At 38.2% G+C, this 24,532-nt stretch overlaps 4 protein-coding genes across 13 annotated transcripts in view; 2 read left to right on the forward strand and 2 right to left on the reverse strand.

The window, feature by feature from the left end:
* The first annotated feature begins 330 nt into the window (after positions 1 to 330).
* wrap73 (WD repeat containing, antisense to TP73) lies at positions 331 to 13,816 on the forward strand. Its single transcript, XM_026367326.1, has 13 exons — positions 331 to 495; positions 1,064 to 1,149; positions 1,280 to 1,432; positions 3,022 to 3,138; positions 8,490 to 8,562; positions 9,234 to 9,337; positions 9,640 to 9,726; positions 10,009 to 10,143; positions 10,319 to 10,396; positions 10,473 to 10,575; positions 10,683 to 10,808; positions 10,995 to 11,186; positions 11,652 to 13,816. Exons 2-13 carry the CDS (start codon positions 1,081 to 1,083, stop codon positions 11,762 to 11,764), a joined length of 1,350 nt encoding a protein of 449 aa, XP_026223111.1. The 5' UTR covers positions 331 to 495; positions 1,064 to 1,080; the 3' UTR covers positions 11,765 to 13,816.
* On the reverse strand, positions 13,078 to 15,939 carry tprg1l (tumor protein p63 regulated 1-like). Its single transcript, XM_026367331.1, has 6 exons — positions 15,572 to 15,939; positions 15,319 to 15,410; positions 15,105 to 15,155; positions 14,865 to 14,990; positions 14,601 to 14,754; positions 13,078 to 14,246 (listed from the first exon to the last, which is right to left on the reverse strand). Exons 1-6 carry the CDS (start codon positions 15,797 to 15,799, stop codon positions 14,052 to 14,054), a joined length of 846 nt encoding a protein of 281 aa, XP_026223116.1. The 5' UTR covers positions 15,800 to 15,939; the 3' UTR covers positions 13,078 to 14,051.
* A 128-nt stretch (positions 15,940 to 16,067) lies between these two features.
* Positions 16,068 to 19,114, forward strand: LOC113167020 (complement C1q-like protein 2). 3 transcript variants are annotated; one of them, XM_026367327.1, is made up of 5 exons: positions 16,068 to 17,939; positions 18,081 to 18,152; positions 18,270 to 18,374; positions 18,454 to 18,585; positions 18,655 to 19,114. In XM_026367327.1, exons 1-5 carry the CDS (start codon positions 17,666 to 17,668, stop codon positions 18,936 to 18,938), a joined length of 867 nt encoding a protein of 288 aa, XP_026223112.1. In that variant the 5' UTR covers positions 16,068 to 17,665; the 3' UTR covers positions 18,939 to 19,114. The 3 variants fall into 3 exon arrangements, with proteins under 3 accessions (XP_026223112.1, XP_026223113.1, XP_026223114.1); XM_026367328.1 differs by having other exon boundaries at positions 18,291 to 18,374; XM_026367329.1 differs by having other exon boundaries at positions 17,876 to 17,939; positions 18,086 to 18,152.
* A 1,896-nt stretch (positions 19,115 to 21,010) lies between these two features.
* Positions 21,011 to 24,532, reverse strand: part of prdm16 (PR domain containing 16) — a 160,196-nt gene continuing 156,674 nt past the window's right edge. For all 8 annotated transcript variants that reach the window (XM_026368709.2, XM_026368703.2, XM_026368705.2 and 5 more), the window contains one exon: positions 21,011 to 24,450. In XM_026368709.2, coding sequence (XP_026224494.1) covers positions 24,316 to 24,450 — 135 coding nt within the window. In that variant the 3' untranslated portion in view covers positions 21,011 to 24,315. The remainder of the gene's footprint in view (positions 24,451 to 24,532) is intronic.

A 24,532-nucleotide genomic window follows, 5' to 3' on the forward strand; every position in this document is an offset into this window, starting at 1 on the left:
AATGTAATTGTTTTGTAGGCCTACGTAGACCAGAAGATGGTTTATATCAATAAAACCTAAATCGAAACCGTAACCATTATTAAAAATATGATAGATTACCTGATGAGTGGAATATACTTTAGGCTGTGATAATATTATACATTTCTAAGACATTTAACACTTTTCAGCTCGTTAGCTTTTAATAGCAAAAATATCTTTTTTTGTCTTTATTAATTTGTTAAACACGCACACGTTCACGCTCATGCCGAAAAAAGATGAATCACTAAAAATAAACTGCATTTCCCAGAAGGCAGAGCGCTGGAGACAGCTGCTCATTGGACGGTTCCTGCATGTCGTCACCCGTTCATACAAACAATCTAGCAGCAGTTAACAGTTAGATTAACAACCTCTGTGCCTTGAAGACAATCATGTGAAGAAAAGACTTTGCTAAGCTGTTTGTGGGGCTTTTTGCACCTGTTTTATATTTAACAACACAACACGAAATCAAGATTTAAGGTGGGTTTTAACAACTAGTCTTAATATCGTGAGGGTTAACGTTAGCCAACTTAACGCTACCTGCTAAGATGCTAGTAGCGTCATATGCTATCCGCTCAGGTAGACTGCTAACGTTATCGTTAGCATTTAGCTAGTTTCGGCTTCTCGCTGTATTCTGGCTCCAACTTGTTCAGCGGATATTAGAAGCAAGCGACTAAAATGTTAATGAACTTCTTATTTAGACTTGATATACTTGTCCTTTTATTTTGTTTTGTTCGAGTCAAAAAGCTGGGCTAACGGAGTTAGCAACCTGTAGCTCTTACTGCTATTTTGAAACGGCTAAATTAAATCATACTGAAGTAAATAATGACTTCATATAAAGTTAATCACTTGCTTTATAAAATATCTGTATGCAATGTGTAAGTTAACTGTGTGACGCTTATGCATTTACTTGACTTATGGCGCCATCACGTGTTCATATTTGGAAGCTACCCCTTGAGTAGAAACAGTCCATCTCTCATGAAGTTAAAGCGATAAAGAAACTCAGCAGGGGTTTGGAAAAAAATCAGGATAAACTCTCCCTGTGCAGGAACACGTGATCGTGAGATGAATTTCTCAGAGGTTTTCAAGCAATCCAACCAACTTTGTAAAGTTTCCCCAGATGGGAAATATTTGGTAAGTGGTTTCGTTTTTTCAAATGCATACTCAAGTTTATCATTGTAGATCATGCAGTGTATTGAATAAGAATAATTAGAATAAATGCTTTTAATAATAGAAGTCTTGTGTCTTTGGCTGTACTCGTCAGGCTACCTGTGTGCAGTACAGGCTGGTGGTGCGAGACATGAGCACCCTGCAAATCCTGCAGCTCTACACCTGCCTGGACCAGATATCCCACATGGACTGGTCTTCTGACTCTCTCTATATTCTTTGTGCTATGTACAAGAGAGGATTGGTACAGGTAGATTATGGGAAAGGGGCAATGTCGGTATTTTTATGGTTGGTTGCAGTTGCTCTTACTCTGTTCTTTATACAGCTAGTGCTGGTATGAGTAATTAACTGCTAAGTTAATGAGAGAATCTTTCATATGTTTTTGCCTTTAGTATTTGTTGGACAGTTTAAGCAAGAGGAAGACATCTCTTCCACTGCATGACTGAATGAATAAATTAATTTATTTGATGAGTCAAACAGATTAACAGCAGTTATAATGTAAAACATTAAAAGAAGAAAGCCTGAAGGCTTATTTCCATTGTGGTCCTCCATATACCCTTACTGAGTGTATTATTTTTGCCATTTTATGGATTAAACAACAAACTAACTCATAAATTGAGAAATGAATTGGCAACAAAAATGATTTCTTACATAATTAAAATATGGTATTTGTTATACTGTATTGTTGAACAAAAATACTAGATTACTGCTAGTGCACTCAAAATCTGAATTAGCATTTTATTTAGTTTTATAGCATATTTTCAGAGAAATTAACTAATTCATAAATTAATTGGTGTTCTACATTTTGATAGGCCTATAATTTGCTAGAGAGAAATAAGTAGCCATGAATTATGTATATTTAGATTTTTGTAACTTCAATTTTTTTCTTTTAATCTACAGAGATTAAAGTAATGTATGGTAAAATGTTTCCGTTATGTTTGTTTGTATGTTTTAGAATGTAAGGACAGAGATCACTGTCTGTGTCCATACACTGATGAACGATTAATTGATCATAAAAGTAAAATTAGCAAAGATAGTTATTGGGAGCAGTCCAAATTGGATTTTTATCTTGTTGTCCTTTACAATAAACTTGTAAAAATTAACTCTTACATGTATTTTGATATGAACTTTATGGATGAACTGTTATGTCAGACAGCTTCTTTAGGCTCAACAGGAGGACAGCACACAGACACTTAGTTTAAGGAATGCCTAACATTGGAAAGGTTAGGTTAGCAGAGTAAGTTATTATGGCAGCTTGACTTGTGACTTTTCAGTAGACCTACTTTCTGAAATACAAGGATTGAAATATGCAAAGATCGTCTAACTTTGTTGATTAGTACTTTACATCAATGTATATACATTTGGTTTGATTGTCATATTGTTCAGTAGTGCTGCACCATTATTTAAACATGTAAACCATACATAAGATATAAAGTGATGCGCAGCAGATATCTGAGATGAAGATGCTACCATTTGAAATTAAATGGATACAAAAAATGATTTTGATGATTTTTTTTTTCTGATACCGTACTGTTTATTTCTTACATGCCTTTTAACTGATCTACAGCAAGTTATTTTTTACAGTTCACAGCAGTTGTGTTAATGCTTCTATACATTTCTGGATGCTAGTATAGTCATTTTCATCTGCATCACAGTAGAAGTCCCTTACCTTTGAAGAGGTATCCAGTGCCAGTCTTTCATGGTTTCTGACTCTTAGGTGTTTCTTACAGTTTGAAATAAAGTTTAGGCCGATACAGAATGCCTGTGAGGGATGTCATCAGTGATGGATAATTGCTGTTCTTCTGTCACACTCGCTTTTCTATCTGTCTTCCTTTGCAGGTTTGGTCTCTTGAACAGCCGGACTGGCACTGTAAGATTGATGAGGGCTCAATAGGTCTAGTCTCCTCGCGCTGGAGTCCAGATGGACGTCACATTCTCAACACCACTGAGTTCCATGTAAGTGTGAAGTTGTACGTGTGCATGCATTCATGCGCAGAGAAGTGTGTTTATGCATATGCTTGTCTGGTTTCAACTGTTGCTGGCCCACAAGGAAAGGGGACCTGAAAATAGCCAGACACCAGAGCCTTTCTTGACTGTCCTACGCTCCCCCACCTGCTGCATGTATTCAGCCTGATTTCATAGCTCCACTCCTGTTAGCGTCCTGTCATACATGGGTCTCAAGTGCCTCTGGTACACAGGTGGAATGTGTACATGTTCTTCTGATGTAGGTCTGGTATTTTGCTTCGGCAGTGGGTCCCTTTTAATATTGACAGTAAACGTAAAAGTAGAATAACATTGAAGGAAAATTTAGTGCTCAAATTTTAAATATAAAAGCAGTCAATCTACAAACTGACTTAAAAATTGACTTAATGCAGTGATATCAAGAGGTCACACTTTGGAAACAAAGGATGAAAAGAAGGTTATTTTGGAAATGTTGCATACAAGAAAACTGGGCTGTATGACTTACTGTAATGTAGTCATTTGAACAGATAATAAGCCTGTAGAATATAGCAACACTCTAATTAAAATAATGTCAAAAATAAAATCAGTATTATGCAGTGGGAAATCTGAACTTAACTTCACCTGAGTTGGGCTGGTTGGTCATCTTCTGAATGTACATGTGTTGTAGGCCACTGACAAAGTAATACATTTTTTTTAACAGATACAAATACAAATACAGTTGGATCGTTAAATTAGTTTGAAATGACTATAATCACAATATGTGCTGACCAATAGATTTTACATTTGGAAAATGAAATTCTTGTACATACATGCATGCATGGGTTATAAGTGGTCAGAAGAAATAGCAGCTACTCTTGGGCCATGTGGAATATGACCTGTCAAATGATTCCTGACTCCAGGAATCATTTGACAGGTGTTGTGGTCCAACTCACAACTGTGTCTGGTCTGGAGAAGGGTACAGGGAGTGCAAGCGTCTGTGGCATGTCTGCTTTGTGTCTGTCTGCATCTTCCAAAATAAATGAAAAGAATGGAGCCTTCTCTGTTATGGATACATATATGATATCTGCATAAAACAGTATGTATTAGGTCTGAGTGCAACTTGATATGAGGTCATGTTTTTGAGCACACAAATTAATAAAATTATTAATATCAAATATAAATTATTTTTAAATGTAAAAGGAGTTTTGATTCATTCCTGTTGTGAAGTTTTGCTGCAACAAATATTTGATCAACAGATATTTTATACACATATAGTCATATGTTGACTTTCTTGACTTCTGAGATATTAGTTTTCATTGTTTATTGATATAAGTCATCCTGTGCTAATGCTAGCAGCTGCTCCAATAATTATGTTTGATACTGCTTTGTTTAATTTGCTCTAATCTTTAAGTCGAAGTAGGAATGGAGTTGAATTTTTTTTATAAGCAGGCCTCTACAAATCAATATCAGTGGTCAAGAGCTCTGAGTAAACACTATAGAGCAACCAAGCAGCAATAGTTACGGTCAGATTATTAAAATGACTTTTTCATTTTCATGTTTTAACAATGACATGTTCATGTCACAACATCTTCTGATCAGACAGAACATTTTTGCAGGTTGCAGTAAATAAGGTGCCTTGCACTGCCTTATGTGATGATTCCTACACAATTTACGCCAAAGGGTGATGGTCACTGTATTTTAGGTTGAGTTCGGACAGTTATAATGTGACATTCAGCAATGCAACGAAACACTTCGCTCTCACTGAAAACAGTTACAAAAAATTACCAATAAAGCAATGTCTGATCGGGGCCTATCAAGCATCTTTTTATTGTTTATGTTGGATAACTAATTTAACAGAGGGAAAGTAGGCAATCGCTGCCACATTGCCAAGGGGCCCACTGAACTTACCTTCACCCCAGCCCAAGATTTCATTAAGGGTATGTCAGACGGGTGTTCGTGTCAGGCTTGAATTTCAGCTCCACTCATAAACAGCCTGCTATATTAACTTGTTTAGGAACAGCTGTCTGTGGTGCGGATCGTGCCTCTGTGTGTGTTTGTCTGTGTGTCAGTTAATCTGCTTAGCTGTCTGTGTGCTTGGTTGTCTATGTGATTATTTATTTATTTATTTTAATATAAATCCCAGACATTATAACTTTAGATTGTACGAAATTTGGACCCACACAATAGTTTGTTAGCTATAATGTTTATGTGTAAGTTTAATTGGCAGCACTAGACAAACTGCAGGTGATCACCGCCCCCCACCCAGCTAGAAATGCTCCTTAGCTCTTCCTTAAGGGCTTGAACATAGAACTACTTTGTTTTTGGAAGAGAACAGCTGTTTCAAAATATGGGATGGCGCCATGTCCCAGATTTAATAGAAAGTCACATTGCTGAAACCTATCCTATGTATTGTGAGACTTCACGCAGGTTGTCTCCTATTTGAATTCCGATCGTTTATCTTAGGATCTCACAAAATGCCACTCGCACATCCATGTTAATCCGTGTTTACCAGCTGAGGGGTGATAAACTGAGGGTGGAAAAACTCGAGCCAAGGACATCATTGAGCTTGACTTCTCTAATGGTTTTTACATTGTTGGGATCGGATTAGCAATAACATTTTTGGCCAGTATTGCTGGAGCCTTGCTAACATGTAGCATTGTTGGCAACAATGCTACCGGACTAAACTGCAGTTGTAGGCAGCTGCTGCACTGCATCATGGGACAGTAGTTCATCCATAACTATGTGTGGGCTGCTAGAGGCTCCAGTTCCTTGGTAGAATCATGAGGCTGTAACAGGAGAAAAAAAGCTATATTGGTTTGAGATGACTTCCTAGGTGGAATGCCTACAGTCTAATCCTCTGCTGACAGATAGGCCTATATAGCATCAAATACACTTGCCCATTCTCTTGCACTAGCGTAGGCGCGCAACAAGAATGGCTGATTGATAGGTTTTATTCGAGGGTGCTGTCATTAACTTTAGTCTGCAGTCAATCGTAGTTATCAAGTTGCTCATAGACTACTCTGTTGGGAATGTTCCGTAATTCTGTGGTTTTCTTGTTATGAATACTTGCAAACAGAAATGAATTTCATCTGTACAACAGCAGCCCCAAAGGCTTTGCAAAAGCCACGTTATGTACTGGTAACCCTGTTGCAGTTAAGCTAACCCTGGCACAGATGTAATTGTATTTTTTTTCCATCACTGGATGATAAAAAACGGCTGTCATAGTTAATTTTTGCCTTTTCACACCAACTGTAAGTCCTTAGCCCTCATTTCGAAGCTGTTGCTCACCTTTGGGCGAGGATACTTCTTTAGTAGTGTAGCTTTCCTGACTAAGGATCTTATTGCATACCACCTCACATGGAAAAGCATTTCCCACCTATTTTCCTCATCCTACCCTTCCTCCTCCAGTTTAAAGTTACATTGCCTTTCAGGTCTTGATCTTTTAACATCCACTATGTGGTGGGTTCAAGGCATCCAAGAAGTGTTTGTGTTTGACCAGTGTTGATATGTGTTGCCATGGCACCATGTCTGAGGGGATGCCCAGGAAGCATGCAGAGCAGTGTTATTACAGGGTATACACAGCTGGATGTCTTGACCAAGCAGACAGATTGACACTCCAGCCCAGTTAGGTGACAGACTTGGCCCAGTTTAAATATCTATCTGACTATCTGTCTAACACTATGATATGCCTTCGCTTCATATGACACTTGAGCTCTGCACATTCTCAAATTCAGCATACATGAATTATAAGCCTAATTTTCATTGCCAAAAGATTCCTTAAATAATCAGTCATTATTTTTATGATAGCCATCTGACCAGGAGTTTCAAAGTAGTACAGCATATTTTCTCTGAATTGTGTAACAATACTCTGTGCCTTATTTGAGGTGGAATGATACACAACAATACTGTATGAGGCTATAATAAAGTGTCATAGTGTGTGTCTGCAGGCATTGGTTTTGAGGAAACACTGTGGAAATAAATAGTAGTTCAATTCAGTTTGTTTCATATGTAAATTGTCATTTCTGTTGAAGTTAATTTGTTTTCCATACTGTGTAAGTAAAAGGAATGCATGTAGAATGATCTATGAGTAAGTTTACAATATGTAAATTAATGCATTCACTCTGGGCCTGTTATTGTTAACAACAGCAAAAAACCCTGTGTGAACACACAACTGCACATTGATACAGACCACAGCTCTCTAAAAGTGTCCAAAAAACGGTCTTTTGCTGCTTCTTTCTGAGGAGCAACATGCTTTTGGTTGGGTGAAAAATATGCTGCTGTGCTGGCTGAGTGCCCACTACTTTTGTTGCCATCAGTTCTGAGGAAGTGATAGGTATTCAAGTGATGGCTGTCTTAACTGAGTATTAATACATGTGGTTTCTTATGCCAACTTGTGGCCAGATAGTTATGCTTTGACACTGTGTCATTTGTGTGAATGCTCACAACTTGCTGTTAATTTGCAACACTTGTAGCAGTGTACATGTCTAATATTAGATCTTGGCTACTAAGTGAACTGGTTCTATGTTCCTGCTATGTATTGTGAAGTCTTGGCTCTGTTAATTAAATGTGTGCACTTGTTCTAATTTAATCTGTATAATCCCTTTTGATCCCTGTCAGTAACTGTTACTCTTAAACATGCAGTGAAATTCACGATGTGAGGTGTGGGCTAGCGTTGGTATAAACAAACATTTTGCTATTCATAAGAAGCATATGTTAATTTTAATGATACCTTGAAAAAGAGGGAGCTCAGAAGGTCAACTTAGAAAGACAATTTCAAAAGTTAACTTCGAGGGTCACATACATTTTCTTGACACTGTTTGTTTTCATCCCATGGGGAAGTCCACAGGCAACCTTTTACTCACAGTCCTATAGGACTATCCATCTAATGGTGGATAAATGCCTTGTCAGTGTCTCATATCCCTCACAGAGATTTATTACAGACCTCTTTAAAGACATAAGGCCCTCTGTCCACAGCCATTAAAAGGGCACAATGGGCCACTACAGCCTGGACTGTACTCTGGTTCTGCTCAGTTGATGGACAAGTCTTTGGGCGTAGAGTAGCATTTAGATACCTCATTGGTCTAGTGGCATGGTTGACCTCTTATTAATAGGTTGCTGTTGACATGGAGTCAACATATGCAGCACTTACTAGATCACAGCGTTAGTTAAGTCTAGGTCTTCTTGCAGATATCTAGTGAGTGAATAGACCTCACACTGACATTTCGGGGATATTGTATACGTCAGGTATTACTCTAAGTTCACTGTCTTGGATGTATTTATGTACTTTGCACTGTCTGCTTTTATGGTGTTCACAAAGTTATAACAATCCACCGTTTTTGCCCTTCTCTCTACTGGTGAATTGATAGTTGAGAATCACTGTCTGGTCCCTGTGCACCAAAGCTGTGTCTTACATCAAGTATCCCAAAGCATGTCAGAAAGGTGAGTATGAGAATGATTTTATTTTATTTATTGTCTCATGCCTTATGAGTTTATCTGGATTATCAGGGGTACCTGAGGACAGGGCCAGTGTACTGAGGGCCTCAGCATGCCCCACAAATCACATGCTGTTCTTTACCTTGTGGCATGACCCTGGGTATGCTGACAGCTGTGCCCCTCTTCAGTAAATGGAGCATGCTCGTCATAACTGGCCTGTCAGCAACTAGGGGAAAAATGATTGTCTGTGACTCTCCCATTTTATGCATGCAATGCTATGCCCTTTTGTGACCCATTTATACTCACAGTTGACATATAAATAATATGGCCATGATAGCAATTTGTCTGTGCCAAGTCTTAAATATTTACATTGGCTAAAATATGTAACCTTTTGAAACCATGAGGTTACATGTTAAGTTTTTTAAATTTATCGTAGCTTTTTTTAGACAATAGATAAAAATACTTTGATCAAAGATAGAAAAACAACTTGATGCTGAACCTTACTATACTGTCATGTAAAGTGTAAGCATGAAACCTAACTAATGCTTGTTTTTATATTATTTTATAATACAGATAATTTAGTATTTTTTTTAGTTCTACTTGGAAAAGTGTCATTCCTATTCTTGTGAGTTTATACCACAAGTGACTGCCCATAAAATTTCAGCTTTTACCCACAGGGATAGATTTCAGCAGAGATGGCTGCTATATGGCCTTGGCTGAACGCCGTGATTGCAAAGACTACATTAGTGTATTTGTTTGTGATGACTGGCATTTACTGAGGGTAAGTGGTTTTAGGATCTTTCATATTTATGGTTATTTATTCAGTAATATAAATATATATGTTGTAATCTCAAACATAATTTGCATTGTAGTATGATTTGCATTGTATAGACTCTGGATATTAATTATGTGAAATTGCTATTGCTGCCATTCAAGATGTCATGTAGATATAGTCATTGACATGGAGAGTAACAACAGACTTGTTTTATAAGTTTTATGAACTCAGTGTTGTTACTTTTATTCATTTTGTTTTCCAGAAATGTATAACATAAAATCATTGTATTTAATTTAACTCTGTTACAGCATTTTGAGACTGAGACACAGGATCTAGCTGGGTTGGAGTGGTCTCCCAATGGCTGTGTGCTGGCAGTTTGGGACACTTGTTTAGAGGTGAGATTAAAGATTTGATAAGAGATTAACCAGAGTTTATCACATGTGCATTGCTATGTAAAAAGTACATAGCAATGCAAAACTACAAGTACTGCAGAGGTCGCTGTTCTAAAGTCTCATTAAGTAGAGTAGTACTCACTGATCCTTTGTAACTGAGTAAGAGGAAAAGAATGGCCTGTGCACATGCTCACCTTTCCTTGAGAAATACTTCTCCAAATAGGGCATAAACATGATCATCATATTATTGTTGATATAATATTGTTTCATGTTTTCTATTCACAGTATAAGGTGTTACTGTATTCTTTGGATGGACGATTACTCTCAACCTACAGTGCATATGAATGGTCGCTGGGTGTCAAGTCTGTCACCTGGAGTCCCAGCAGCCAGTTCCTGGCCATTGGTAGCTATGATGAAAAAGTATGAACCACATGCTTAAATGAGAATTGATATCAAATCAAATCTCTACTGTTGTCAGTTGGCTCAGAGGGGGTTGTAGTCTCAAACCAATAAAAACTCAAACATGATTTTATTTTTATGCTGAGCTGTTGTAAATCAGTACAAAATAACTTATAAAAGATTATAAAACCCTCAGGTGCGCATCCTCAATCATATCACATGGAAGAAAATAATGCAATTTGAGCACCCAGCAACTATCAACAACACAAAAGCTGTGAGTATTTTCTATTTCTCACAATGAACCCTCAAGACACTGCTGTTCGATTACTTACTGTTCATTCTATTTCTAGGCTGTGTATAAAGAAGTGGAGAGAAGGCCAGCTGTTGGCAGTGAAGACCTGTCGCTACACAACATCACGATAGGCTCTACTCTCTTCAACACACAGAGCAAATGTAGGTCTGCTTTTACCATTATTAAAATACATATAATGTGAAAGCTCTAAGGTCAAATTACAAACTATGTCCAATTGAAAACTCTCATTTGTTTTTTCTTCCTTCAGATGAGATCTGCCCTCTGCCAGTCCAAATTCCTGTAGTCAAACCAGACCCAGACCGAGCGAACCCAAAGATTGGTGTCTCTTTTATGGCATTTAGCTCAGACAGTCGCTATCTGGCCACCAAAAATGGTAAGACTTTATAGCTGCTCACTTTTACATTCATTTTGGTTCAGAGGGGACTATATTAGACGAGCTGTTCCACATTTTGGTAATAAACATCAACCATTTTGCTGACGTTTCCTTGTTACAGTGCTGTTGTTTCATGACTCTACCGGTTGGGTGCTCTTGAACGTATCTGTGTTTCTGTGATTGCAGACAACATGACCAGTGTTGTGTGGGTGTGGGACATGCAGAAGATGAGCCTGGAAGCTGTTCTAGAGCAGACATCGGCCGCGCGTTGCTTCCAGTGGGACCCTAGACGACCGCGGCTGGCACTGTGCACAGCCAACACCAAACTTTATCTCTGGTCCCCAGCAGGCTGCGTTTCTGTCCAAGTCCCCTCAGAAGGTAACATGCATGTTCATTCACAACTGAAACATCTCAGTTATATTGTTGTCAGATGTAGGACAGAGCTATGCACTCTAATGTCCTCGTCAGGTTAGTTTGCACAAAACAGGCACAACTTTTTCACATTGCCAGCAATTATTTCAGTTTTAAAGACCTAAGTAATGTGTATGAAACCATAAATTATCACCAGAAATTATGTAAAAGGGCATCAAATGGTGGCATTGGCCTCTCATACCATAATTTCTATTTTCTAATCTAATTATTCTAGTTTTAGTTGTTTTTTTTTTTTAACCAACAGTAGCTCTCTAAATTTGCCTGACATCTCCTATTCTGTCGATGTGTGTGTCTGGGCTGTCAGTGACGGCCTGCTAAAAGAGCCACTGCTGCTGTTTACTGCTCTTTTAATGTTCATTGTGTTTATGTGAGAAAGTGTCATCACATTTTCTCATTCCTCCTTTCTGCCAGGTGGTTTCCAGGTCCTCTCACTAAGTTGGCACTGCAGTGGAGATTCTCTGATCCTACTTGGAAAGGAGCAGCTATGTTTGTGCTACATGGACACTGATCAGGAGGACAAGTAACGCACTCATGAACACAGACCTTAACAATAACTGGATCACAGTTCAGGCTAACTTAGCCACATACCTGGCTGGGAATGTTAAGATGATAAAAGACTGGTGGGAACACTCTTCTAAATCTTGACCACCTTTTTGAGCAGCTTCACATTTATCTGTAGCTGTTCACTGCATTTTACAGTTATATTATATTTTTTTCTGACATTCTCATATCAGGCATCTTGACGTGGATAAATATCACAACTTTTTAAAAAAAATAAATCTACAAGTTCCAAGCACTGTGAGAAAATAGAAATGTATTTTTTGTATAGATTTTAGTTTTATAGATTTCACTGTGTTCTTAGGTTGACTACTTTATATGTTATTTACATCTATTTTGAATAAAGGTGGCTTATTAAAAACAAAATCTTTCATTTTCTCAAAACTGGGTTTACCATGTAACATGCAGATACATGTCCATACTGTATCTCCAGTGAATCTAACAAAAAAAAAAATGAAACTATAGTCATTAGTGCTTGTGTTTGTTTGGTATAATAGAGACTGAGACAGTTTCAGTTTTCAATTTTTAAGCAATACTTTATGACACATGAGCATTATTATCAGCATTATTAGCATTATCTTTAATATTCAAATATTGTCGCATTACTGCTAGAATGTAATAGTTACTCACTTTGACCAAACTGAAATACCAGTAGGAATCCAAATAACAAATTAATCGGCAGTACTAAATATCTCAGGAGCATGTTCATTGTCTGTACACTGTCCCTTTTATAAAATTGAACAATACAGCTACTGCAACCTCATCACTTTGTTGCAGTTCTTGACAACAACCAGAGCTGAAGCCCTGACAAGTACATGTAGTTATTTATAATTCACCATTGCGGCTACTGTGCTACAATGTTTGTAACAATGAATTGGCATGTTTTAAATCCCTAAAGAAAAAACAGTTAACCATGTTAATAACAATATTCCTTTTCTAGAAGCATTCATGAATTAACTGCATTAAAATAGCTGCAGATAAATAAACCTTAAGTATTTCTTACAAAACCATTTAGGATATTCTTTTAAAAAAAAAAAACATCTGTCATGCAAACTCAAGATGCAGGAAACATGCACAGGTTACGCACAGAAAAGGGTATTTTGGGATACAATTACTCATTGGCATTGTTGAGCATGAAAATATGGCCTTTGGTAACACAATGAGCTGTTAGGGTACAGCTTAATTAAAAAATAAACCCTATTCACAGGATACACATGGTATGTGGTTAAATAACTGATGCAAAGCTTTGTTTGCATACATTTCATTTTGTAACCCATTCATCATTTCCACTGTAGTTTAATACAGCTACAAGAGTGTGTTCATGTATGCCTACAAACAAAAGGAAGTTGCAGAACCCTGAAAGCAACTTACAAACAACTTGTGATTGCATAAAACATGTAGAACATACTATAGAGCATTTTAGCTTAAGTAACTAATGCCAACTCTCCAAGTGGTAGAGATGCAAATGTGAGCATGGAGAGCACGTTGTTAACCAATAAAAGGGGAAGATCACAACATGTAAATTATTATTCCACTCAAATGAATATACCATATATATTTTTCACAAGTAGCACAGCTGAGTCCAGAGCTTTTCAGTGTAACACTACATATCCAACTCCTGGAACAGCTTCAAGATCAGGATTTCCCTTTTAAGTTAACATTTATTACTATGGTACTGTGATCTGAATCATACAATCCTTCATTTCAAACCATACTAAAGTAGCAAACATTGGAACATATTCCTGGCTAATGTTATGGCAACACTGCTCACTACTCTCTGAGAACGTTGTGCTGTGTTCAGCTCTCACCCTGCAATAAAAACCCTACTGATAGCGTGCCCCTTTCAAAATCTAAACATCACATTAGTTTTGAGAAGCTCACTCCGCAGGTTCAGAGTGATAAACTGATGGACTGATTCATTTCTCTCCAACATATATCATATGGAGGATACACTCCTGAGGTCCTGCACAGATTCAGCCGATCAGTGAGCAGCTCTTTGATATAAAAGGGTCAGTTGGGAAAAAAAAAAAACAAGTAGATGGTCCATGCACTGCTGCACATCATTTACCTATAACAGGCTGACCACTTGTCTGTGACACCAACTTAAGGAAGTGTGGGCATCTCATAGACAACTTAAACTCAGACTGGTTGCACATTACATTTCAGTAATGGTGCAACCGCTGTCTTCGCACAGCACAGTGTAACACAGACAGATGGGTTGAACTCTGTTGTAACTTGGGGATACTATTGGTTTTAGAAGCCGATCTTGCCGCGAGTCATGGAGTAACCCAATTTGGCCTCATTATTGATGAAGGACATAATACCCAGATAGGTCTCAATGAGCAGGGGTCTCTCAAGGATCAGGACACCATTAGCTCGACCGGGGATGGGGTGCTCCTTATGGGCTTTCTTCACTGCCTGCACCAGCTGGGTCCTGAAGTTGTCCAACTTGACAGAGTAAAGGGAAAAACATGAAACCACACCAGCCATCTAAAATCTTCAGCATAGTATAGATGTCTAGAATAAAAGCAACATTTCCTGCAGCTGCTCCTAAGTGAATAATAATAAAAGACGGTGAGCCTTTTCAGCTGGCAGTTCATTACTTGAGCAATGATAATGGCTCTCAAGGAGAAAATGTAGTCATATCTCTGCTGAACTGCTATTCCAGTGGTCATCACTGACAAATAATAATAACGATAATAAATAAGACAAACGGGACACGCAGACAGTTTCAGATTTTCAGATAATGCTATAGATAAATTGCTCTAAATGCCTTTAAAGCTTTATTTAATTAGAATATACCTGGCAAAGAGAGGCCACCTTCTCATCAGCATGGGCCATGGGGTGCTCTGTGAAGGTGGCGTAGGGCATCTCTGTGGACCAGGGGTTCCAGCGGTTAAAGAATGAAGCCCGAGGTCGCTTGTCCCATTGGACACGAATCCCGTAGCCCTCTCTCCTGTAAGTAAACACAGCAGTGCAACTAATCAAAAAAATCACAGCTGCAGCATTAATACAGTTGTAGTAAATGTTAATTTGCTGATGGCATACTAAAATATGTTGGCGTACTTGTTTAGGGATTTGGGTGGGAACTCAAACTCCCCCACTGAGATGGTGTCCACTGCGTTGAGAGAGATCCTGATGACCTGCTGACACAACAGGTTGATGAAGTCGTACTTGCACACGAGCAGAGACCTGCACACAAGGTCAAAAGATGTCAAACAGTGGCAACAGATATCAACAAATATCACATGTTAGACAGTCACATGTCTTCAAATGTGAGACAAAAATATATACTGTTTCACTTGCCTATCAGTAATAAGCACAAGTCTCTCCCTCTCGTTGTTCCAGTGGTCAATTCTGTAGACATCCCACACAAAATCGACAAATGGGACAGTGAAGCACAGTAAAAACAGCTGTTTACAGAATAGCATGGTTAAAAATAATCACAGCTGCTCCTCCAAGCAGATGCTTCGTGTTTCCGTTTGATAATGAACCAGTCACATGCTGCTGGGATACTTACTCAGCAAGCAGCCAAACACTGAGCACCTCTCCATCCTCAGAAGGGAGTGCCACGCTCCTGATGTCGCTCACAGCCTGCTCGATGGTACCTGGCTGAGATCAGCATCACACAAGCGTCAGTCAGAAAGACCATCCTCCCGTTCCTCCCTGTATGTGATGGTGCTTTTGACAACACACTGCAATGCACTCCTTCCTGTGTGTCTAACTAAACATTTCGGCCTAGACGTGGATTGAGGCAAGTTGTTGCAACTTACCCTGAACACGAAGTAGTCCTTCACTTTGGCCTGCATTGTGGGGTTGTGCACGTGAAAAGGAGTCAGCGTTTGTAACGGGGGGCAACAGGCCACGGAGGCTCCGTGTCCGAGGCTTCGTCCGGCCTCCGGCGGCGTGAAGGCAACCTCCACCCCCTCCTCGGTGTCTGCAGGGTGGAGAACCGCAGCGCCCGGACTCTCCGGATCCACCGCGTCGTTGAGCTGAAGCATGGTGCAACAAACGCTGTTCGAGCAGCTTTACCGACGATGTGCGTCAACTGTTAGATCAGAAAACACCCCTTCGAAGATGCGGACTCTCCCATTGCGCACAAATAATGTTTTGATTGTGAGGGCTGCGAGGAAGTAGTGTCCCCTTACTTCACTTCCCCTCTTTAATTTCCGTCCTCTTAAAGAGACATCATGGTTTTAACCGAGCTAATAACAGAAACAGGTGTCACAGAGCAGAGAAGCCCTTAATGATCATGTTTACCAGAATCGGAGTTTTATTTATTACTATTATTAGTCATTATATCATTATATTGGTCCGATTCATTTGTCCTATCATAATGATTTCATATGGAAAAGGCACGATATGCGCATGCTCAAGTCAATAATGTCATCTTGAGTTATTGTGAATCTAATCCCCACTTTAAAACCCATGATGTTAACCTTTAATCTTTAAGACAAGTGTTATCCAGTAGAAGTTGCTTGTAATCTAAATTTCAACAGTTGGATAGGACATGGGTCAGCATGGGAACATTTTAATATTGATCATGATTAACAAAAACTTACATTATATTTTTCTTGGCAATGTTTTTTCCTTATGTGACTAGATGTAGAAACAGTAGAAAACACTGCCAGTGTTATAGACTGTCTGTCTTGGAATTGTAATTCCAATGTTTGTGGTGAGGTGTGAAGTTTAGCTTTGTGTGTTCATGATAAGGCTCCATGACTCCATGGCCAGAGGGCAGTAATGGAGCTAATGGAGCCAACAGGGTAAAATATTACTGTAAAAAAGGCCCAATGACAGAAATATCACATCATTAATCTAAACCTTTTAAAAAAGTCAGAAGAGTCAGTTTTCATTTATAAATCCTAGTGAGAGTTCTGACCAACACAATCAGTGGATCTCAGCTCAGTGTAACTCAAACTGAACAGTTCCCTCTAGAGGAGGCTTCTGTGAATAATCCAATGAGTGATGTGTGACCGTGAATGATTGTGTACAAGAACGAAAGTAAAAAGATTGTGCTTAATTATATTTTTTGTAATTCCTTTTCTCCCACTACTCAAATATAGATTGTACTTTTCTGGACACAGTGAGTATTATTACTGAAATGGAACCTTATTGTTGTAGAGCTCATTACAGAGGTTATAGTGCACACACTTGTGTTCACAGTAGTTATGTTTAGATTTCTACCTTAAAACTACAGTATGTAATGTACTAAAATATTAATTCTCATTCTGCACTTTGACATATTATCACGTATTTTGCTTTTGCAAATGTCAGTGATGAAAAATGAGGCTGTGGTGAAGATCACGTGGCTGCTGCTGCATGTTTTGATAACATAATCTTTGTTATTCAAAAGCAACATTTTGTTACCAGGCTCGATTTATTGAGGAAGCAGACGGAGAAAAATGCTTTTTACTACTCATTTATCTTTGGTTTCTTGTAAGCGTTTGATAGGATACTATTGTTTGTTGACTTTGTTAGTCAGCTTGTTCCTTACAGATGCCGATTATGCTGATGCACTGACTTTCTTAGAGCCAGTTTGAGTTCTAACAATGTTTTACCTTTACTTAAGTTGTTAAAATGATTAATTTATGAAAATGTAATAATAATAATAACATAGTAATTACACAAGTACAGGCACTGAAAGATCCAATAAAATCACATTGTTATTTGTGCAGCTCAACATCACAAATTGAGAGGTTTTACAGTGTGGATCATATAAGGATCCTGTCATAGATGTGATCAGGCTAGTAGATTAGTAACGGATGTTATCTACTGGATCTCCTGCACATGTTTCTGATAACAGCTTTTGCTAATGATTGATCATGTTAAAACACTATTTAAAGATGGGAATAACATAGAACATAATGAATTCAGCTTCCACTGTAAAAATGGAGAAGACAATGTTTGTTCCATTGTTTCTGCTGATCTGCTTTTTCTCCCCAGGCCAGCTTCAAACACAATCTGACAAAGACTTGATCCCACAAGGAAAACAGACCGAATCCCTTGGAAAGGAACCAGCAAATGCCTCGTACCAACAACAGACCTCTTTACAAGACATCCACGCTGTGCTGAGACAGATGAGCGCCTTATTGGGTGAACAGAGGGCCGAGATAAGACACTTGCAGAGAGAGAATGAAGGTACAGTAGCATGTGTCCTAAGAATCCCTACTCTGTTGCAGGTATTTATCATAAAGAAAAAATCCACAGTAGTTTTTATGTAAAGAACAAAGACATTAGCAAAGAAGATATCTCACGGTTTGATCTTTGTTTCGTTTCTAGCACAGGCAGCTAAACTGAGAGAACTGGAGTTGCAGAACACTGAATTGGACAAAGTGAAGCAACAGGTCCAAGGTAACAAATAGTTCCTATGTCTATCATAATGCCGCATTAGCAACGATAGCCATTTTTCTCCCATATATTGTTTATTTGTTTAGGATTTTAAATAAAGGGTTTTGTTTTGTGTTGCAGCTTTTTCAAGTTTAATTTCAGCTCAGACTGGAGAACTGATCGCCATCAAAGCAAAGGCTAATGTCACAGAAAACCAAGTGGAGGTTCTGAAGAGAGAAAGAACAGGTTTGTCTAGTGAAGACAAGTCACCTCTAGCTGTTGTAACATCAGCCACTTCGAAACTGTATGTTTCTCCTTGTCTCAGTTAAACAGGTGGCCTTCTCAGCCTCTCTGCTTGCTTCAGGCTCAGGAACTGTTGGACCATTCAACACACACACTCCTCTGGTCTTCAGAAATGTCGTCACGAACATTGGAAATGCCTACAACCCACACACAGGTACTTAAATTCACACATTTAAAGAGGGCTCATTCATGTTTACATTTTCTGAAGAAAAATCTCCCACAGGCTTTTTCATCGCACCAGTGAGAGGAGCCTACCACTTTGAATTCTACATTGGTGCCCATGGACATGCTTCACACCCTTCAGGTGCTGTGTTGGTCAAGAATGGACAGGCCACGTTCATTGCATATGAGCATCAGCCGTCCCATTATGGGAGCTCCGCTAATGGCATCACTCTGCTATTAGAGGTTGGAGATGTTGTGTTTTTGCGCCTATGGGTCAACTCAATGATGTCTGACAGTGAAAATCATCATAGCACCTTCAGTGGTCATCTACTTTTCATCATGTGAGAAGGAAGTTGTCCGTTTCACTCAGTTGTATTATAGCAGTGCAGTAACTGCATCAGCATTGTTGAATTCTTGTTATGTATTTCTTTTTTATTTCTTATTGTGTTGGCAGATTTTTTTGTCAGTACCTGCAAAGTAAAGCTTCCTTTACACTATTTATCCTGTGTATGAATGAACTCTGGGTGACAATGCTTTGCATCAGTAACATTAACTTTCGTTGTACCAAATTTCACATATGTAAACATTAAATTTGAATAAATATATTACTAAATATCAGTGCAGTAGTGTGTGTTGGCTTTTGTTTAATACATGAGAAACATTAAACAATAGGTGTTCTCTTATTGTTGGCTGAAAACTAAATGTGTTAAAACTGCTGAGTAGGAACTGTAAAATTGTCCAAATGCATTTTTATAGATGAACAATGGTTAGTCCCACTGTTAAATTGTATTATAATATTTATGTATGTATTCTAATGTATTTCAGAGGGACGGTCCTGGTACAGTGAGCTTATAGTTTACACAGTGTGTACACACTAGTTGCATTTTGATCTTTGTAACATCAATGCAGGATCTGCTGCACGTGTTTCTGATTTTTTTCCTGATAAGACACTATTTAACACTTGGATTGACACACAACTTAATGAGCCGAGCTGCACAAGCAGCCTTTTAGAAGTTGACGACAGTGTCTTTCCTTTGTTGCTGCTCTTCTGCTTTTTCTCCACAGCTCAGCGTCTGAGTCTGACAATTAAATTACTCCCCATGGAAAACACACTGAATCACAGGGAAAGGTACCGGCACATGCCTCTGATCACCAACAGACGTGTTCACAAGAGATCCACAGAGGGACGAGCGTCGTGTTGGCTGGGCCCAGGGTGGACACGAGGCAAAGACAGAATAAAGGTTGTATCATGTGATGAAGTGTGATAGATAATGGCCCAGGGACCACTCCTATGATTCACATCCTGAATTATAGCAGGTTACACTGGCCCTAAAGCAGCACATATGATGTACTTAATGCCTAATCCTGTATTTGCGTTTGTGCAAACAGGACCCCTGTCTTCCAAACTGCTTTTTACTTTTGTGACTTCCTGGATGTTTTCATTCTGGAAACTCGGACTGCTCAGTGCAGTTTGGTAGTTTTTTTTAAATGTAATAACTTTTACAAGCCTAATTCAGATTCCGTAATGTTTTGCTCAAAATATACAACTATCATTTAAAACTTGTGTTATATGTTTGTCTATATTGCCTTTGGTTTATTCTATATTTCGTTTGAATATCTGAATAGAGAAGAAATAAGGAGGAAGCTGAATGTTTTTCCACAGCGATAGATCATGTGTCATGAAAAAGTGATGACTTACGATAGTTTTTGTGTATTTCCTATTATTCAGTTGTATTGGAATATTTCAAGGCCATTGGTGGTCAGTCAAGCTAAACTAAACATTTGTGCATCTATTTAAGCATACACAGCTAAACTGAGCGAAGTAATATTGCCTGAACAAGCTGAAGCAACAACTTTAAAATATTGTTTGAAGATTAGCTTTGATTATTTCTAATATACGTGACTTACAGTATAATGATGTATGATACACTCAAATGACAAAAATTTTATAACACAAAGACATTAAATATCTATTTGTGTAACCTATTACAAGAAATGTCCTGTAGCTCCATACAGTCCAGTTCTTAACATAATCTGAATGATTAATGGCCAAATCTAACCTTGATAAAGACTAAAGATGTTTAAGTACATTTGTTCATGATTGTTGCTACTGAACAAAAAATCTGTCACTTTTTTCCAGCACAAAAATGAGAACTGATTTAGTGTGCAAAAGTCTTTGTGATATTCATCAACAACATATTTATTGCCTAGTAGTATATACTAGTATTAGTATATACCTAATAAATATAGAAGCAGTACATGTGAGCAAAATTCTCATTATTGTTTGCTCAGTTTAAATGATAAATTTACAGATTGGTTCAGCTTGAGCAGATCCTAAATAATACATGATAAACCTTTTGTTACCTCTTCACTGCTCGTTCTCACCTCTAGCTCACAAATCCACAGTGGACAGCTCATTTAAAAAGCACACAGGTTTTATTGCATATCAATTTCATGTATAAATTCTTCATAGCATTGGAAAGATTACATTTGGTATACATTGCTATTCTACAGAATTAACATCAGTCATATCTTTTCAATGAAATTTCTCTAAAGTACATCTTCAATAATCACAAGCATCAAAAGAACTGCAATTTCAGAATTGTTCAGTATTATTCTACAATCCTTTATTGTTTTTCATTATGTCTTCTCCCACAAGTCTTGTCTATGTCTTTCAGAGCCACCTGCCCAAACATCTGTAAGGCAGTCAAGAACTTGAAGTCAAACCTACTAACCTAACCACATGTACAATAAGTGCATCTACGGATTTACTTTTTTCTTTTCTTTTTTTTTTCTCATTTTTTGATTTGATACACATTTCACAAATGGACATCATTATGACTGCTAAACACGTCATGCACAGTATCTTTTTTTTTTTTAAATGTTGTTTTCAATAAACATGACAGAGGCGATATACAACTTAGATTCAAACAAAACAAGCACCATCCATTTAAACCCATATTTTTCAATGATTTTTTTTTCTTCAGACAAATGCACCATTGTTTCATTCTTAAAATACTATACAGTTAAAAAGGAACAATATGTATATTTTTACTTTCTCCTGTAACAGTGGGGGGAAAACAGCAACCATGTTCTGTTATGCTGAAATATATTTCAGCAGCCATCTGCCAGAATACTTTCTGAAGTTGGCAAAATGGAATACTTCAATGCCTTCAAATCATTTGCTTTACACAGCGCGTACTTATTACAGTAGTCCATGACATGAATTACTACATATAGTCAACCTAAAAACTTAGCGACCCAAGTCTTTACATTTTGTAACCACAAGTTGGAAAATAATGTGTTTATCATGAATGAAATCTCATTCAGTAGAATTATTTAAAAAAAAAGACTTCTGTCTTTAGAAAAATGAGATGATGCAGCAGTCCGAGCGTCACACCACCTGCTGTCGTGAAGAAAAATTACAGTGCTTCTGTTTCAGTTTTTTTTTTTTTTTTTTTTTTTTTTTTTTTTTGCCGTTTCCAGCACAAGCTGCTCACCAACTGAGAATGAAACTAGTCTGAAAATTTAACTGTGATATAACGTTCTAGAGATTTAAGCCTGATCAATTTATGGCTTGGACCCATATGGTTTAAGTGCTAGTTTGAAAATACAGCATCAGCCCGAGTTCTGAAAGTCCCAGTATGCAGGGAGGACCAAGGCAACAATGATCAACAATGCTCACCTCCCTGCCTCCTGCAGCTATCTACAGTTATCTACAGTAAATGATTCACGCCCTCCACGGCACAGCTACCTTATAGACCACGTGGAATGAGTTTTCAGTATGATTTCTTAGAAGAAGAACAGGGAATACTGTCAAATTAAACTCATTAAGTATTTTCCCCATCCAGAATTAACTAGACATTTTTTACACATGTTGGAAGGACTGACCAGCAGAAATATGATGTCCATTTTAATACTATCTGTCATTTAATTAATATTCGTTTTGGTTTCATGAGTCCTTGCCTTCCTTCTTGCATGAGCAGCAATTCTGTCACTCTAATGCAGCAAAGACCAGATGTTCATGCTGATGTCACTGTATGTTTTAAGACTTTTGGACCATGTAAGATGTAATTTTAAAAAGTATTTGTTGAATAGTCTAATTCTACTAAATCAAAAGCAGAGATAAAAAGGAGATTCATGATAGAAACAAGTCAAATTCAGATTCAATAGTGTGACAATGTAATGCCCTTTTCTGACATTCATAGTGAAAGCTGTCCAAGTTTGTCCCCCCTCCCTAATACTTCAACCAATTTCAGCAAGACACATTCAGCATACTGGGTAAAATTGTTGAACTGAAACAATAAAATAAAATCCACTGCAGGACGTTACAATGCCAAATAGGATCTAAAACTAACTACAGCTATCGTTCACTATAAATAAAAACAGGTAATTTCATGGGTCTTTCCATTTTGGCACACTAACGGCATCAAAACCAGAGATTTAGAGTCTCCCTCGCGTTCTGAGAGGCGTTCATTCCTTCAGCGACGACAGGGATAACATGACTTTTCTTCATTTTCACTCCTCCAGTCTTGACAAAACAACCAAAAATAAATACATACACACATTTCTGAAATCAAATATATATAAGAGCGTAATCAGGGAAAAAAAAAAAATAATCTATGACAGCAAATGCAAGCCCCTTGGAAATGAAATGATTGTCAGAGAACAAAACCGTTTTCTATGGGTTATTTGGCACATACCACTCTTGCTATGAACATCTAGGTTATTTTGTACATGACAGTATCATACAATTTTGGTCCTTCTCTAAAATAATTATATTAACAATTTAGCACTGTGGTGCCTACAAAGAAACAATACTGTGGTATCTAAGAGAAAAGAAAGTAAATAAAATTAACAAATGACAATAAAAAAAAAAAAAAAAAAACAAGCAGAGAAAACCCCCCTCTTTTTTTGTTTTTTTTTTTGTTTTTTGATTGATGATTTAAACTCATTTTCAACATGATCAGATTAGCTAACCAGTTACAAAGGCTAGTGTCCCAGATAGCTCATTAAAATCACCAGTTGCTGTGCACATTTGAACGCCGTTAACATCGAAATCCATGTAATCATTCAAAAATCAACAGTATACTGGAACTGTCTTTTCCTCAAGTAACATTTAGTGTGGTGCTATTGTTGATTCTGCAGTTTTAACTGAAACATGATCAGTAAGTGAGTCGCTCCTGATTGATGAGGGAAACCTGGAGACTATAGTGCACGTGCCCACTATGCTCCTGGTAGAACAGCACCACCTTGTGGACATGCAGTGCTTATGCAGTGCTGATGCTGCAGTGCTTGAAGTAGGTGGTGCACACAGACTTTAGAGACATACTAGTCATCAAGTGTCTTCATGAGAACATTATGCAGGATCTCTGTGGTGCTGCAGTGAGCCTTGTGGACTTGTGGGGAGGATCAGAGTAATGCAGAGGTTCAATGCTGTTGAGAAGCATTCATCATGTCCTTCACATCAACAGGAGCTTAGCAGTGCTTTCTCTTTGACAGAGTCTTACGAGACCCCTCACTCTCACTCTCTCACAGACACACACAAACGAACATCCACACACAAACACATTCTTTCTATCTTGAATGTATGTGACACTGAATTCTTCTCCGGGCCTCCACGTCTTCTCACTACTCGTGTCCACTGAGCGTCTTTTTTTCTATCCATTTGCGATACTAATGTTCCTCCTGTTCTTCCTCCCACCTTCTCTCTGTCTCTCGTCTAGATGTGGTTGAGCGGGTGAAAGCTGCTTGTCTCAGACGGTCCACCTCCCATGCTCAGCCAAGCGTCCAGAGAGTTCTGGGAGGGCACGTGCAAAGGGTTGTTCTCCGAAAGAGACAGCATCATTGCATAAGCCTGCGGGAGAAGACAGGTGAGCCTTAACGTGAGAAACTGCGAGGTTCGGTATTTTCAAACATTGTTTTTAGTAACATCTCGT

Source organism: Anabas testudineus, chromosome 7 (assembly GCF_900324465.2).
Source record: "Anabas testudineus chromosome 7, fAnaTes1.2, whole genome shotgun sequence".
In the NCBI taxonomy this organism is placed as follows: Eukaryota; Metazoa; Chordata; class Actinopteri; order Anabantiformes; family Anabantidae; genus Anabas; species Anabas testudineus.